General features: G+C 36.1%; 1 protein-coding gene across 1 annotated transcript in view; it reads left to right on the top strand.

Annotated features, from left to right (window-relative positions):
* The window catches only part of STT3B (STT3 oligosaccharyltransferase complex catalytic subunit B), a 53,778-nt gene that overhangs the window by 14,174 nt on the left and 26,612 nt on the right, over positions 1 to 12,992 (top strand). The window contains exons 2-3 of the mRNA XM_032676739.1: positions 9,632 to 9,740; positions 11,448 to 11,735. Coding sequence (XP_032532630.1) covers positions 9,632 to 9,740; positions 11,448 to 11,735 — 397 coding nt within the window. The remainder of the gene's footprint in view (positions 1 to 9,631; positions 9,741 to 11,447; positions 11,736 to 12,992) is intronic.

The following is a 12,992-nucleotide window of genomic DNA, read 5'->3' as shown; positions in this document are numbered from 1 at the left end:
TTAACCATTTCAGTCTCTGACAGCCTGATCCCCTGATTGTCCTGTATTTGCTGCATGGTTTTGCTCTAGATGATCTACTCCATAACCTTCCCTGGCACCGAGGTCAGCTGACAGGCCTGTAGTTCCCTGGATCCTCCTTCTGACCTTTCTCATAGATGGGCATTATATTTGCTAACTTCCAGTCAACCGGGATCTCCCTATTTAGCCAGGACTGCTGGGTAATGATTGAAAGCGGCTTGGTGAGCACCTCTGCCAGCTCCCTCAGTACCCCTGGGTAGATCCCATGCAGCCCCATAGACTTGTGTGTGTTTCTAAGTGGTGTAGTAGGTTGCTGACAATTTCCCCTTGGATTATGGTGGTTTCTTTCTGCTCCCCATCCCAGTCTTCCGGCTCAGGGGGCTGGAACAACAGCTGGTGTTACTATTAAGGACAGAGGCAAAGAAGGCATTAGGCACCTCATCCTTTGTCAGTGCTTCCTCCCGGATGCAATAAAGGATGGAGGTTCTCCTTAGCCCTCCCTTTATTGCTGATGTATTTATAGAAGCATTTTTGTTGTCTTTTACGGCATCTCTAGAGTGGTTTGCTTTTTAGCCGTGATTCAAGCTGATGTGTCTGATTTGCACACAGAAGTGGATTAGGAGTGCTCTGCGCTCTTTTACCTAGCAAAGGTTAGTTGAAGGATAATTCCCATAGTTAAATTTGTGAGTGTGTAATTCAGTACAAGGCATCCTAGAGTTGAGAATGCTTTTTTTTTTTCCCCTTACCCATGCACTTTGAGCTGTATTTGTGCCTTTTTCTTTTCAGCTTTATTTAATAATTGATAATAATTTGATAATAATAAGGGCATAACTAGATCTATCTCTAGGTCCCTGCAAACCCTGGTTGTATTGTTTGGTTTGTTCTGCAGGTAGCTCTGTCTATATATGTACATACCCTCAGGTATTGCCTGATTCCTGCAACATTCCTGGTGAATGCAATATTTGTGTCTGTTTGTACCAGGTTACTGAAGGGTTAAGCAGAATTTGAGCAGACGTATTTAATTTAGATAAAATTAGGTCTTTAACCTGTCTGGTGTTAATCACTGGGCAGAAATAGTTTAAGTTAAACTGTCTGTTCTACTCTGATGATGCTTTGTATTATCCACTCTGAAACGTTAATTTTTATTTTCTCAGCAGTCATTGTAGTAAAAAGTCAGTAAGTCAGTATTGCAACAGATGGAGCTCAACAGGTGCTCTATGAGAGATCCAACTTCTTGGACTAAACATGATCTACACACAGAAAGAATAATTGAAAGGAAACATAGTCAGAAAATTCAGGCAACAGAGACCTGCAGGAGGAAGAATAGCAAGTGCATTCAGAAATGTACTAAAGGGGTGAAACGCTACCTTTTAAATTTTAACTTATTTAACTTGCTAAACTGACCTGGACGTGCAATCACAACACTGTAGATACTTTTAATTTCTGTGAGCTTAAAAAAACCTATGTTGCCATAATTTATACAGAGTGGTTTGATATCTAGTGTCTTATTCTGGCTGGACTTACTTTGTCGTGCTACACAGAAGTTCTACGAACAGGCTCTTGGTTATTCAGAAGTGTACAAAATAATTTCTGCTAAAGCTCTTCTGCAGTGCTGTAAGTATTTAGATGTTCTGCCTGAAATAAGATTGTCACTGCTTAAATATCATCTGTGATGTTGGGGATCTGGAGCCTTTTAAAGGATCCTGTTTACTTTTTACCATGTCTTGTATTTTACAGGGTAGAAGCGGTCTGGCAGGCCACCTTGCATCCAGGCCCATTTCTTAAATTTCACATAATGGGAAGTGATTGCGAAGTGGGTTCAACTGCATTTTGATGTAGGTAGTACTTCCTCAGTTGCCACTGCATTGTAGCATATAGATGAACTTATTCATGTAATAGAGATGAAGACTGTGCCACATACTCCCAAATAGTTAAAATATAATTAAAGTACCTGTAATGAATAATAAATTTCCTTTATTTTACTCTGTGTTTTGGGCTATTACAAGAATTAGTATTCTCTTCCACACACATATTAGATCTTGCTACAGGATAGCAGGTAGTATGTTTGAGATCAGTTTAATAATAGTTGTTTAGATGTTACACGTTGCTTTCCTATTCTAGAAGACCATGAAGAAAGTGGCTTGGGAGCTAGCCAACCTCTGTTCCCAGTCACGTCTTGTGAAGCAGTCATTTCACTTCATTGATTTCTACTGTCAGATTTTTCACAGAAAAGATGTTTTGTGTCTTAAAAGATATTGTTCAGCTAATTGCCTTCTTAATTCCTTCCTGCCAACCAGATCCTCATGTACCAGCCTTTAACTTAGAAGATCTTGAAGTTAAGCTGCCTCCATCATGTTAAAAACAAGTCCAGCACAAATCTATTTGATCTGGAAGAAATACCCGACTTGAACATTTTCTTTAATTTGATGCAAAACCTTCAGAGTTGCAAGATTCAAGGCAAAGTGCCACAGAGTAGCCCAATAGCACTTAGAAAGAAACAGACTGTGGGGCCTTTTGAGTTTGTGGTAGTTTATACTGTACTGAGCAGAGACTTGATGCCTCTTGAGAAGCTGATGCTGTCAAAAGATAGAAGACCCAATATTGCCATCCATATTGATGCTGGTTGTAGCATAGTATCTGTTGTAAAGTGTATGCCTGGTAGAAAAGAAAATGAGCATTCAGTTTTCCCCTGTAGCAATTTCAGATGGTTCTGTTTGCATCTTATCTTTGAAATCCCTTGGGAACTTTGACTGTTCTAAGAAAAATGTCATCATCGCTTTCTTTTTAGGTCTAAAATGTTGTTAAATGTTATGAATGGCAAAATTCACTGGTGAAATATACCTTTTAATATTGATAAAACTAACTATTTTCATAATAATTTGCCTTGAGACATCAAATAGTTCAAAAGCAAGACAAAAAAAAGTAATGAAAAATAGCAGTAGGCATCAGAAGAAATATCTGAAATTGCAGACAGATATACACCCACTACAGTGATGATGGGAAGCATATCGTGGCTTCAGATGGTGGTATATTGTGTGAAAAATATAAGTTGTGGTCATGGAATGCTTTAAAAAGCTTGCAATTCTTTAGCAAAAATATTGGAGATGCCCTGGGTTCTCTGAAGAAGTTAGTGACTGTATGCTCCCTGTAGAATTTCATATCATTAAACCACTGGCAGCATGCAGTTCCTGATTTTAGCATTTGCTGAGCGTGACATCTTATTGCAGGCAGTGAAAATACCATGCAAGTAGTGACAGTAGGAATGCTGTAATCCTTCTTAAACACATTGAGGACATTCTGATATTCTTAATGGTAATTCTTAATGGTTCTTCTATAACCATTCCTCAGGATTTCCATTGAGCATAGTTGAATGTTGGACCTGAAAAAATAGTTGCCCTGCTGATTTTTTTTTCTGCATCCAGCTTTTTTTTCTGCCTTTGCTTTCTACTGTTTTACCCATCAAGGATCATTCTAATAGTATTGCAGAAAATACTTGATATTAGTTGAGGCTTATCTCAGAATGTAAAGAATCATTACATATCCAAATATTCATATAAACAATCAAAAAAATCCATATTGAACCCCCTAAGAACATCATAATTAGGACAATATTAAACTTCACATCTGTCAAAGCTTATATTTTTTCTTTCTGATGGACTTTACTTAATAGTTGTCTTTCAATCAACTTTAGTTAGAATTGTGCAAACATGTTCTGTGTCCCTTGTGAAAGACTGAGTAGAGTTCCTGTGCTCATGACTCCTGGATGTTTGTTGTCCAGTGAGGTGCAGAAGTTGACTGTGCAAAGTGATAACAGCTTCTGCATAAAACCATGGTAGGTGTGTGCCTAGAGATATTCCAGAAAAAAGATTTGTGGACACATAAGGACTTAAATTATATATAAATGTGCGAATTAGGGATGAAATGCATGCAGTATATGTTTGTATTATATTTAGAACCTAATAAAACCATTCCACTGACATGAGGTTAAGTCAAAAAGAAAGGAGATTATTCTGAAATAGAATTGCCTGGTTGCTCTCCCATTTCACAGATTTATGTCAGTTTTGGCTCAGATAAACAGAGGACCACCCTCCATCTCATGGGTTCTTACACAGGTAGATTTCAGTGTATATTTTCTTCATTTTTATTGTGAGGTCTAACACCTTGGGTTTGGGTTGAGGGCACTAGGAAAAGCTCTTTACCTGTCATGAGTACTCTTGCCTGTAGGTATTGCTGCTCCAAAATTCTGATCTTGATTAGTTGAAAATGGCTTAAGTGTCCATACATACTTACCAAGGTTATAAACACAAGTAAGGATTTTCCTGAGGAGAAATACTGCTGTAGTGCATTGAATTCATTGTGTGATTCGTGGGGTAATATACTTCCATTTTAAAAACCAGAACTCGTTGTGGTAATTGCTTATTCGTAGATACAGAATTCAGAATAAGACTTGCAGGATGTTGTACTCGTAGTATAATATGTAGGCAAGCAGGTGTTTTAAAATTTGTTATGGAATACTGTGTATGAGTTTCTTCATTTCAATAGAAGCTAGTGAAGTTTCTCATTAGATTTTCCATAGTGTTGCACTGAATAAATTCTTCCTTTGGATGCAAAGAATAAGTCGGATATGGAATCAATCCACAACTATCTTTTTCAAGAATCTAGACTTGCCATTTCTAATTAGATGCTGTATGGCAGAATTGATTCTGTAATCTACATTTGCATTAAAAACTGACTCCTAGAATTGCTCAGATAGCTTGTAATGTTCATAGTTTGTATCATGTCGTTTTACTGAGTTTGCAGATGTGAAAATTTTGTGCATCTGCAGATGAAGACTTCTAGAGCACAGAAGCCTTTATAATTGCAGGCTTAGAAATTTTTCAACAGTTTCTGCCTGTAAGGAGATTACATGTTCTCAGATGGCTAGAAAATGCTGGATAAAAAGTCTAGATGATGGGACAATAATAGCATGAAATTGATTGGGGTTTAAACAGTCACCATTCCCACAAGAAGCAACACACTGATCTTGTGCTGTGTTGGAACAGAGGGGTCAAATGAATTCTGTTGCTGTCAATATCATTTGCCTTAGGTGTTGTTAAGGTCTGAATGGAGTAACTGCATTGCTGTATTTGTGCTCTTATTTTCTTATTTTCTCAGTAGGCTAAATTTTATTTTAATGTTTTATCTTAAATAGTACTTTGTCAAGGAAATACTTGGAATGTCAAAATCAAAGATGTCTCTTTATAAATATAGCAGTAATTATTGTTGTGAAGTGCTGGAGAATTCCGTAGCTCCTGGATAGAGAGTGATTGCTGTGACTGGCATTAAGTAATCATCTTACAGTATTACCTTGTGTCATCAAAAAAGCAGTTCATAGGATGGAATAAAAATCAAACCTAAGCATGAACAGATAGTTAAGATTATGTATTAAGAGTACATAATATATAAGTGAAAACTTTACAGGCTTTACGTTGTAAGTTGCCTAGTTAAGCTTTCTAAATTAATGTTGCTACTAAAAAAAAGTTATACCTCTGTTGAGTTACTGCTTATACTCTCTTCTCTAGTAAAATATACTTTAAAAATGAGAAGCGTATCTTTATTAACTTGTCTCCGTTTGTCTACTGAACTGACTATAATGTAGGTATTTCCAGTAGTGCCACAGAATTAATGATACCAGGCATAGGGTGCTTTTGTGATCACTAGAGCATCCCCCCAAAGGTTCAAACTACAATACCAGCCTAATTTGGTAGCTGGGACTTTAAAATTCTGAAATGTACAAAGACTTAGGACTGTTTGGTTATTCTTCTAAAGCTTAGCTTGGAGGAGGAGACAGTTCAAACTCCAGACCTGACAGAAAGAGGCAAGGAGAGCAGCAGAGCATCACTTTTCCTCCTAGAACGTCAGCTAAAATAAGAAACATCAGTGCTTACTAGTCTTAGTCTGGCCCTTAGTTGAATATTGGCAAGTGTATCTTCTTCACAATGTGGACTGAGAACTTGAGTATTTGTCTCAGTCTTTCTAGTTAAGTATTTAATTAGGCATGTGCTTCATATAATTTTGTTCTTTATTCTCAAGTCTATCTCAAATTGACTTGCCTCAAAGGGATGAGGGAGGATAAAAAGGGAATCTTGGGAGATCAGTAAACTGTTCCCATACCTCAAGATCAGATGTGTATGAGGGTTGAGGGTGGGAGAAAAGGGATCCTATTCTTCACTCTGGTTCTGTCATGTAGTACTGCATACTTAGTGTAACCAGCAGTGTACTCCAGTGTTTCCTTGGATAAGGTGTAGCAGGTCAGAAAGGGGACTAGAAAAAACCCTAAATATCACCTGTTCTTGCTCCTGCTGGTGGTGGAAGAACTAGGGCAGACAGTAGCACCCAAGCCTGAAGTGCAACCTCTACCCAGCACTGGTTGTTCTTGCCTCTGTTCTGCTTCTTCTTCAGTTGCAGCCCCTAAATGTCCCAGATGCGGGCATAGGCAAAGGTGGCAGTTTTCCTAATATTTTCCAGAGCTGTTTGCACTCCTGTGAAACCTATAGATAGTTGCAGGTACTGTGACAGCACTGCTGTAGAAATACAATACCACTGTGCTGCATTTCAAGCACAGTTTGGAAAGTACCAAGGTAGTAAGAAGGTTACGTGACTGTGGTTTGTGGTGTGATACCGTTTGTTAGCAGCTATCTCCATTCTGCCTAAAAAGGAAACAGTTTCACAAGGTTCAAGTTTGTCCCTAACAAAGAGCACTATAAAGTGGGTAAGTGATATCAGAGCATAATACTGGCATCATCATATGGTTGCCAGACCACACTGTTGTCTGATGCACTGCCCATTGCTGCCACTTTTTCAGTGCCCGAAGCTGGCTTTGATATTCAGTATCACTCATTAATCTTCTTCTGATGTGCCTATATGTTTTATATTGACATTTTAACTAAATTTTGGTTGCAGGTTACCTAGTGGGAGGTGAAGCAGGCATTTTTTTTTTTTTAAGTCAAAATGAGGTGCTGAATTCTGCTTCTAAATAATTTTTTAGCATTTTGTGTCCAGAAGGTTATTTCTTGTTGTCACTTACAGGTCTTCTCACAGTGAAAAATTAATGTACCTGTAATATTACCAATAATTTGTGCTGTAAAGACATTGCCCAGCTGTCTCTGCATGCTTTCATTTGTGGCAAAAGATCAATTGGTTTTTGAAAGAAGGGTTAATAGATTTGTATCTGTTTAAAAGTACCTTAGGAGGGAAGATTAAATTCTTACCTCTGAAGTGGTAGAATTAAAGTCCTGTTATGTTACATTTCAATTGTGAATTATTCTTATTAAAGACTTAATGGGATGCTGCCAAAGCACAGAACAGTTGTTCACATCCTTCTGAAGTCAGCTATGAAGCTTTACTGGTTCAAAACACGAGGAGAAAGCCAAGAACACATACTGGCAATTTCATTTGTTTAACTAATCTTTTAATGCTCTAAAAGTAAACATTAGTCATACTTTTGTAGCCTCTGAGTTTCAGTCATGATGTAGAAATTTGAAAGTAATCCATGTTAGTAAACATCTTTCATGTTTCCTTTTTAAAGTTCTAGGATAACAGTATTGGCTGGGTTTTCAGTGTGTTTTATGTCTGGATCGTGTGCATCCTCTGCAACCTGAAATTCCTGATTTGTTTCATGCTGTACTGCAGGCACTTGGCACTAACCAAATTAACAATAGACCTCACTATACTAAGATAAGAGGCTAATTTCACAGGTACAGCATTTCATAAATCACACTATAGTTGACAGTTCAGAAATGGAGAATTAATTAATATTTAGAAATCTAGTCAAATGGGAATAGTTGTAGGCTTATTAGAAACCAATGTCACATTGCTGTTTGAATCAAAAATTTCTAGGTCAGAATGACTGATGGTCATGTGAATTTTCTTATATAAACATGACTAATAACTCTTCAAATTCTACAGTTTTATCAGGTAATGTATCCTATATAATTGCTTAGTTAACATGTAAGAGAGTGCTCCTGAAAATACTTCACTCTATTTTTTATTTATTTATTTTTAATGTCACTTTTAATGACCACTGCTGTGATAGTTCAGTCAGTTGAAATGTGCAAATTTGCTGACATCTGAACTTGAATTTCAGTTCTTTTTGTTCTGTCACTGTGTAGATGAATAAAGCTGCTCATGACCTCAGTGTGGTTTTACTTCAGATATTAGACTTGTACTGATTAAACAGTTAGGAACTTGGTGGGTTTTGCAGTCTTGAATGACAGTAGCTTGATTCTGTTGAATTAATTCAAGGTAAACCTGTAATATTTTGGGAATCCTAAATATGCAAGAGAATTTGCTGTAGTTTTAAAATCTGTGTTAGAAGTGATACATGTTACTGATATAAGTGGATGCTTTCAGGAAATAGACAAAATTAAAAACACACCTAAGCTTTTCTAGTCGTGAATACTTGCAGTGTCGGTGGAAGTCTTTCATGGTGGTTTGCTCATCTAACCTGTTGTGGTATTCCATTTAGTCACCTGAACTTCTACTTAAGTAATGAATATAATCTTTAATATTTTTTTAACTAATGGATTTCACATTGTTAACTGAATTCCAATTAGAGTATCTATTAGAAGGGCTGGCTTTGTGGATGTTGCTTGTTTCAGACCTTGTGTTCACCCAGGCGTTTCTAAGCCTAAACTTTCTTTGGAAAACTTCCCATTATCAATACTTGTAGCCTTTTCAGTTTGGCTTTTGAATGAATGATTATGAAAGAGTTGCTGGTTTGGAGTAACATGCATTGTAGTTCTTTTCACAGCCTACTACCTGATTTCAAGAATTAATAGACTTCTTAATAGTTGAGAAGGTTTTTATCAGAAGTTTGGGATATTTTGTGCTAGGAAAGTGAAAGATTAGTGCCTTAATGGCAGTCCATTGATGCTTTTTAATGGTTTGTAGACTGAACTGAAGGTATGCATGGGAGAGCTTTTGTTCTACAAGATATTTTCTGCAGCATAGAATGTACAAACTTTGAAGGTGAAACTTCATCTACAGAGATTCTATATTGTGTACATTCTTACTTGATTGAAGGGAAGGGAATTGAAAGAAGGGAATATGTGAAGACCATTATTTCGATAGTGTGAATAAATGGATTGGTTCCCATTGCCTATTGCATTAGTCACCTCTCAGTTTTACATGAGGTAGAGAAGCAGCGAATGTACTCCACAGCTGTCCTGTCTCAGAGTGGGAGTCTTGCATTGATTCTTCCATGATCTTAATTCTGTTTAAGTGATATTCTGGATGTGAGAGACTATATTTGAAAACTAGTAGCTTAAAAAAGGAATACCAAAAATGGCCAGAGTGTTTTTCAGAGTGATAGAAAACCTTTTAATATTTACATACAAAAAAAACTTCACCAAAGACCATAACATACCATCTGTGTAAATACACTGGCTTGTAGAAATGAAGAAAATATAGTCATTAGTAACTGAGAACTTAATAATTTACTTTAGAATGCTATGGATTTAGAGAGGACCATTCTACTTCTATACTAAATGAGATGCTGAAGTTCTTGATTTTTATTTTAACAGGTTTTGGATTTTTATCTTACCCCCTCATCTTTTCTTCTGTTTCTTTTCAGGTTTAACTATAGATCAACACATCATCTTGCATCTCATGGATTTTATGAATTTTTAAATTGGTTTGATGAAAGAGCATGGTATCCACTAGGAAGAATAGTAGGTGGAACTGTAAGTATCATAATAATAACTTAAAAGTGACTTTGCAGTAAGTTTTTCGAACTTTCAATGCAAATTCGACATCAGTGAAAGGCAACTCTTAATAAAATATGCCTTTAATTGTCAAATTGCTGCAGAGGGAATATCAAGATATTTTTAATTTTTAGGTGCAGAAACTGAGAGTAAGTCAACATGCTTTAGTCTTTATCCAACACCATACTGTGAACAAGAAATACAGAACTTCTTACATATGAACTTCTTATGGTAATAAAAAAAGGTCTTACTCCTGTAATACCTGTACATGAAATCAAAAAAGGAAAAACAATTTTTTTAAAAATTTTTTTTCAAAACTGTTAACTAAATCTCTTAAGGTACAAGTTTTAATCCAGTGGTATATGTTGAGTAGACTTCATGTATGTATGGAAAAAAGTTAGGATTTCAGTGGGAAAAGACCTTGTGAAATTAAATCAGTGTGGCACCTGTATGAAGCATCAGGAATAGGTAAGATTGGCGTCGATGCAATTTTCAAGACAGGAAAGATGTACAAAACAATATTATCAAATCAGAATACAAATGTTGTTCATTGGAATACCTTTAATAACACTTAAGTTACTAACACAGCCACAGCCAGTTTCTTAATGTGTGAAAGTTCATTAAAGCTTTTTAATTATAGTACATAACATTTAAAGGCATTAACGAGGGGTTTTTTGTAACAGATCACCATTTGTTTTAGTATCTTGGAGATACCAAAGTAAAGATAAAGAGTCTTGAGACTCTTTATGTAACATATATGCGTGTTTCCCTTACCTATCTTATATGAAGTAAAACCCCTTAGGAAAGGGAATTGAAATATATGCAGGGGAACATTCTGTCATTTGTTAATTTAGTTTCATACAATGCCCTTCTTTGTTTTTGAAAGAAACTAAGGCAGGTGAAGTTCATATTAACTTTTCTAGTATGTATTGATTTTTCTAATGTTGATAAATGTGGGAGGGTAGAATTCCTATTAAGAATATTTTAAAGTTCTCCAATATTTTGTGATGGGTTCAATAGATTTCATACCTTCCCTGGAGGGCATCTTAATTCAGTTTTACAGGACTTTATTTTAATCTTTCATATTCAAAGATCTCTACTGATGTCTTGCAAATATATAACACTCAAGTGACTGACCATCAACTTTTCAAATTTAAAAAGAATTAGATTTTGTTGATGCACATTTTCGTTCCCCATTGGTACCAAGAAGTGAAAGAATGTCATGATATATTTTGAAGGAAAATGAATAGGGCTCGGAAATTTTGGATTTCTTCTTGTTGTCTTAGGCTTTTGGGGCTTTTTTTTTTTCATTAAAGCTGTTAGCTGGCTTGAAATTCTGTTGTGAACTTTAGCTTCTGCTTCCATACTTTAATGGCAAATTCTTCTCATTATATGTTAAATGTCAAACAAGGTAGGATATTACCTGTATGTTGCTTATTCATTTATGAAATAGATTATATGTTATTGTTAGCATTTGGATAAAATTTAAAGAATCCCTTGTATTCAGTGATGTTGTCAACACATGATTAAAGTAGTATTAATATAACTCTATTAGCTTATGCTGATGTTCACTGCTTATATCAGCTTAAGAAATCACTATTTCATTGCAAATTATATGTAAACAAACCTACCATGATAGTTTTCTGCAGTAACCTATTGGTTTGTTCTGGTTTTTTCTCCTTGTAGGTGTACCCAGGACTGATGGTGACAGCAGGCCTTATACATTGGATTTTAAATATGCTTAACGTGACAGTCCATATAAGAGATGTATGTGTGTTTCTAGCACCAGTCTTTAGCGGCCTTACAGCTATTTCTACTTTCCTGCTCACCAGAGAACTGTGGAACCAGGGAGCAGGGCTTTTAGCCGCCTGTTTTATCGCCATAGTTCCAGGTTACATATCTCGATCAGTAGCAGGATCATTTGACAATGAAGGCATAGCTATTTTTGCACTGCAGTTCACATACTATTTATGGGTAAGTAATTGCTGAGTCTTTTGCTTTGGAAAGGTTTTTTGGTTCCTCCTCCAACCCAGTGACTTGATTTTTCTTAGAATCCATTGAATTCTTATTTTCCTCCCTCTCATCCCTCTTCCCCTTGGCTCTTGATCAGGCAAGTACTGAGAAGTCACATGATCTGAACCACTCCATAATCGTTCTCTTTAGTTCACTATGTAGAAGTACTGTTCTGCTGAAGTATGTGTGTCCTATAGTAATAATAAAAATGATGATGAGTCTATAAATTTAAAACAAACAGAGGGGTTGTTTTTCGGTTTATAGGTATTAGCATTATGTGTGCATCTAACTTTTAGCCTCCTTACGTACCTAGTGAAAAGGAGTAGACTGAATATGGAGTGCTTTGAATTGTCTTCTGGAGAAGCTTTTGACTGTATGGACTGTCTGGGCTTTGGTATAAGTATCCAAATTATTTAATCAAAGCTGTCTAGAGCAAGATATTAATGTTAACTTGCGTGCTTAAAAAAATAGTCTTATGTCTTTTAATTAGCCTGCTTGCTAAAGCTGCTTGTCAATCACTCCTTAATCTGTATGTAGAATTTCATCCTTAATGCAGTTTTGCATGAAGGAGTTTAGGCAAGCTGTATCTTTTCTGGACCATTGAATCTAGTTTGGAAATAACACAAAAGCAAAACTATATTGTTAATTCAGCATAGACACTGTAGCCTACTGTCCCTTGTGTGTTCCTGGAATGCATATACTTCTCATTTTGAGTGTCTGCACATAAGTACCTGGTCATTACACCTTTTCTCATAATTTTGTATTTACAGATATTTTTAGCTTTAGAATATTTCAAACTTGGGATGCAGTTGGTAGGAATATGATAGAGGGGAATTGAGTTTTGTCATGACCGAGTGACTGGTGTTACCCTAAATGCAGTTTTTTTAAGTCTGATCTTAAAATAAGCTGCAGCTGTAAAGGTGTACTGTGTTTGATAACAATAATAGAATCAACTTATATTGTTATTTTAGAGTAACTGAGACACAATAGCAGTTCTCTGTTCTTAGAAAATCCATATTTAACTGAACTGCTTATGCAGTAATATTTGCATGACCGCCTGTAGAATTATGTGTGAATCAAATATATTTTATTGAAAACTTTCTAACTTTATTTAATGTCTGTTCTTCATTCCTGTTTTCCCACACCACAGTCACCACCATCAGTTTTAGAGAAATTCATGCTCCTGGGCTGTTTATGGATCCAGCTAAACCTTTGGTA

This window comes from Chiroxiphia lanceolata, chromosome 1 (assembly GCF_009829145.1).
Source record: "Chiroxiphia lanceolata isolate bChiLan1 chromosome 1, bChiLan1.pri, whole genome shotgun sequence".
NCBI lineage: Eukaryota > Metazoa > Chordata > Aves > Passeriformes > Pipridae > Chiroxiphia > Chiroxiphia lanceolata.
The sequence above is the reverse complement of the archived record's forward strand: the minus strand, read 5'-3'. Positions and strand labels throughout refer to the sequence as shown.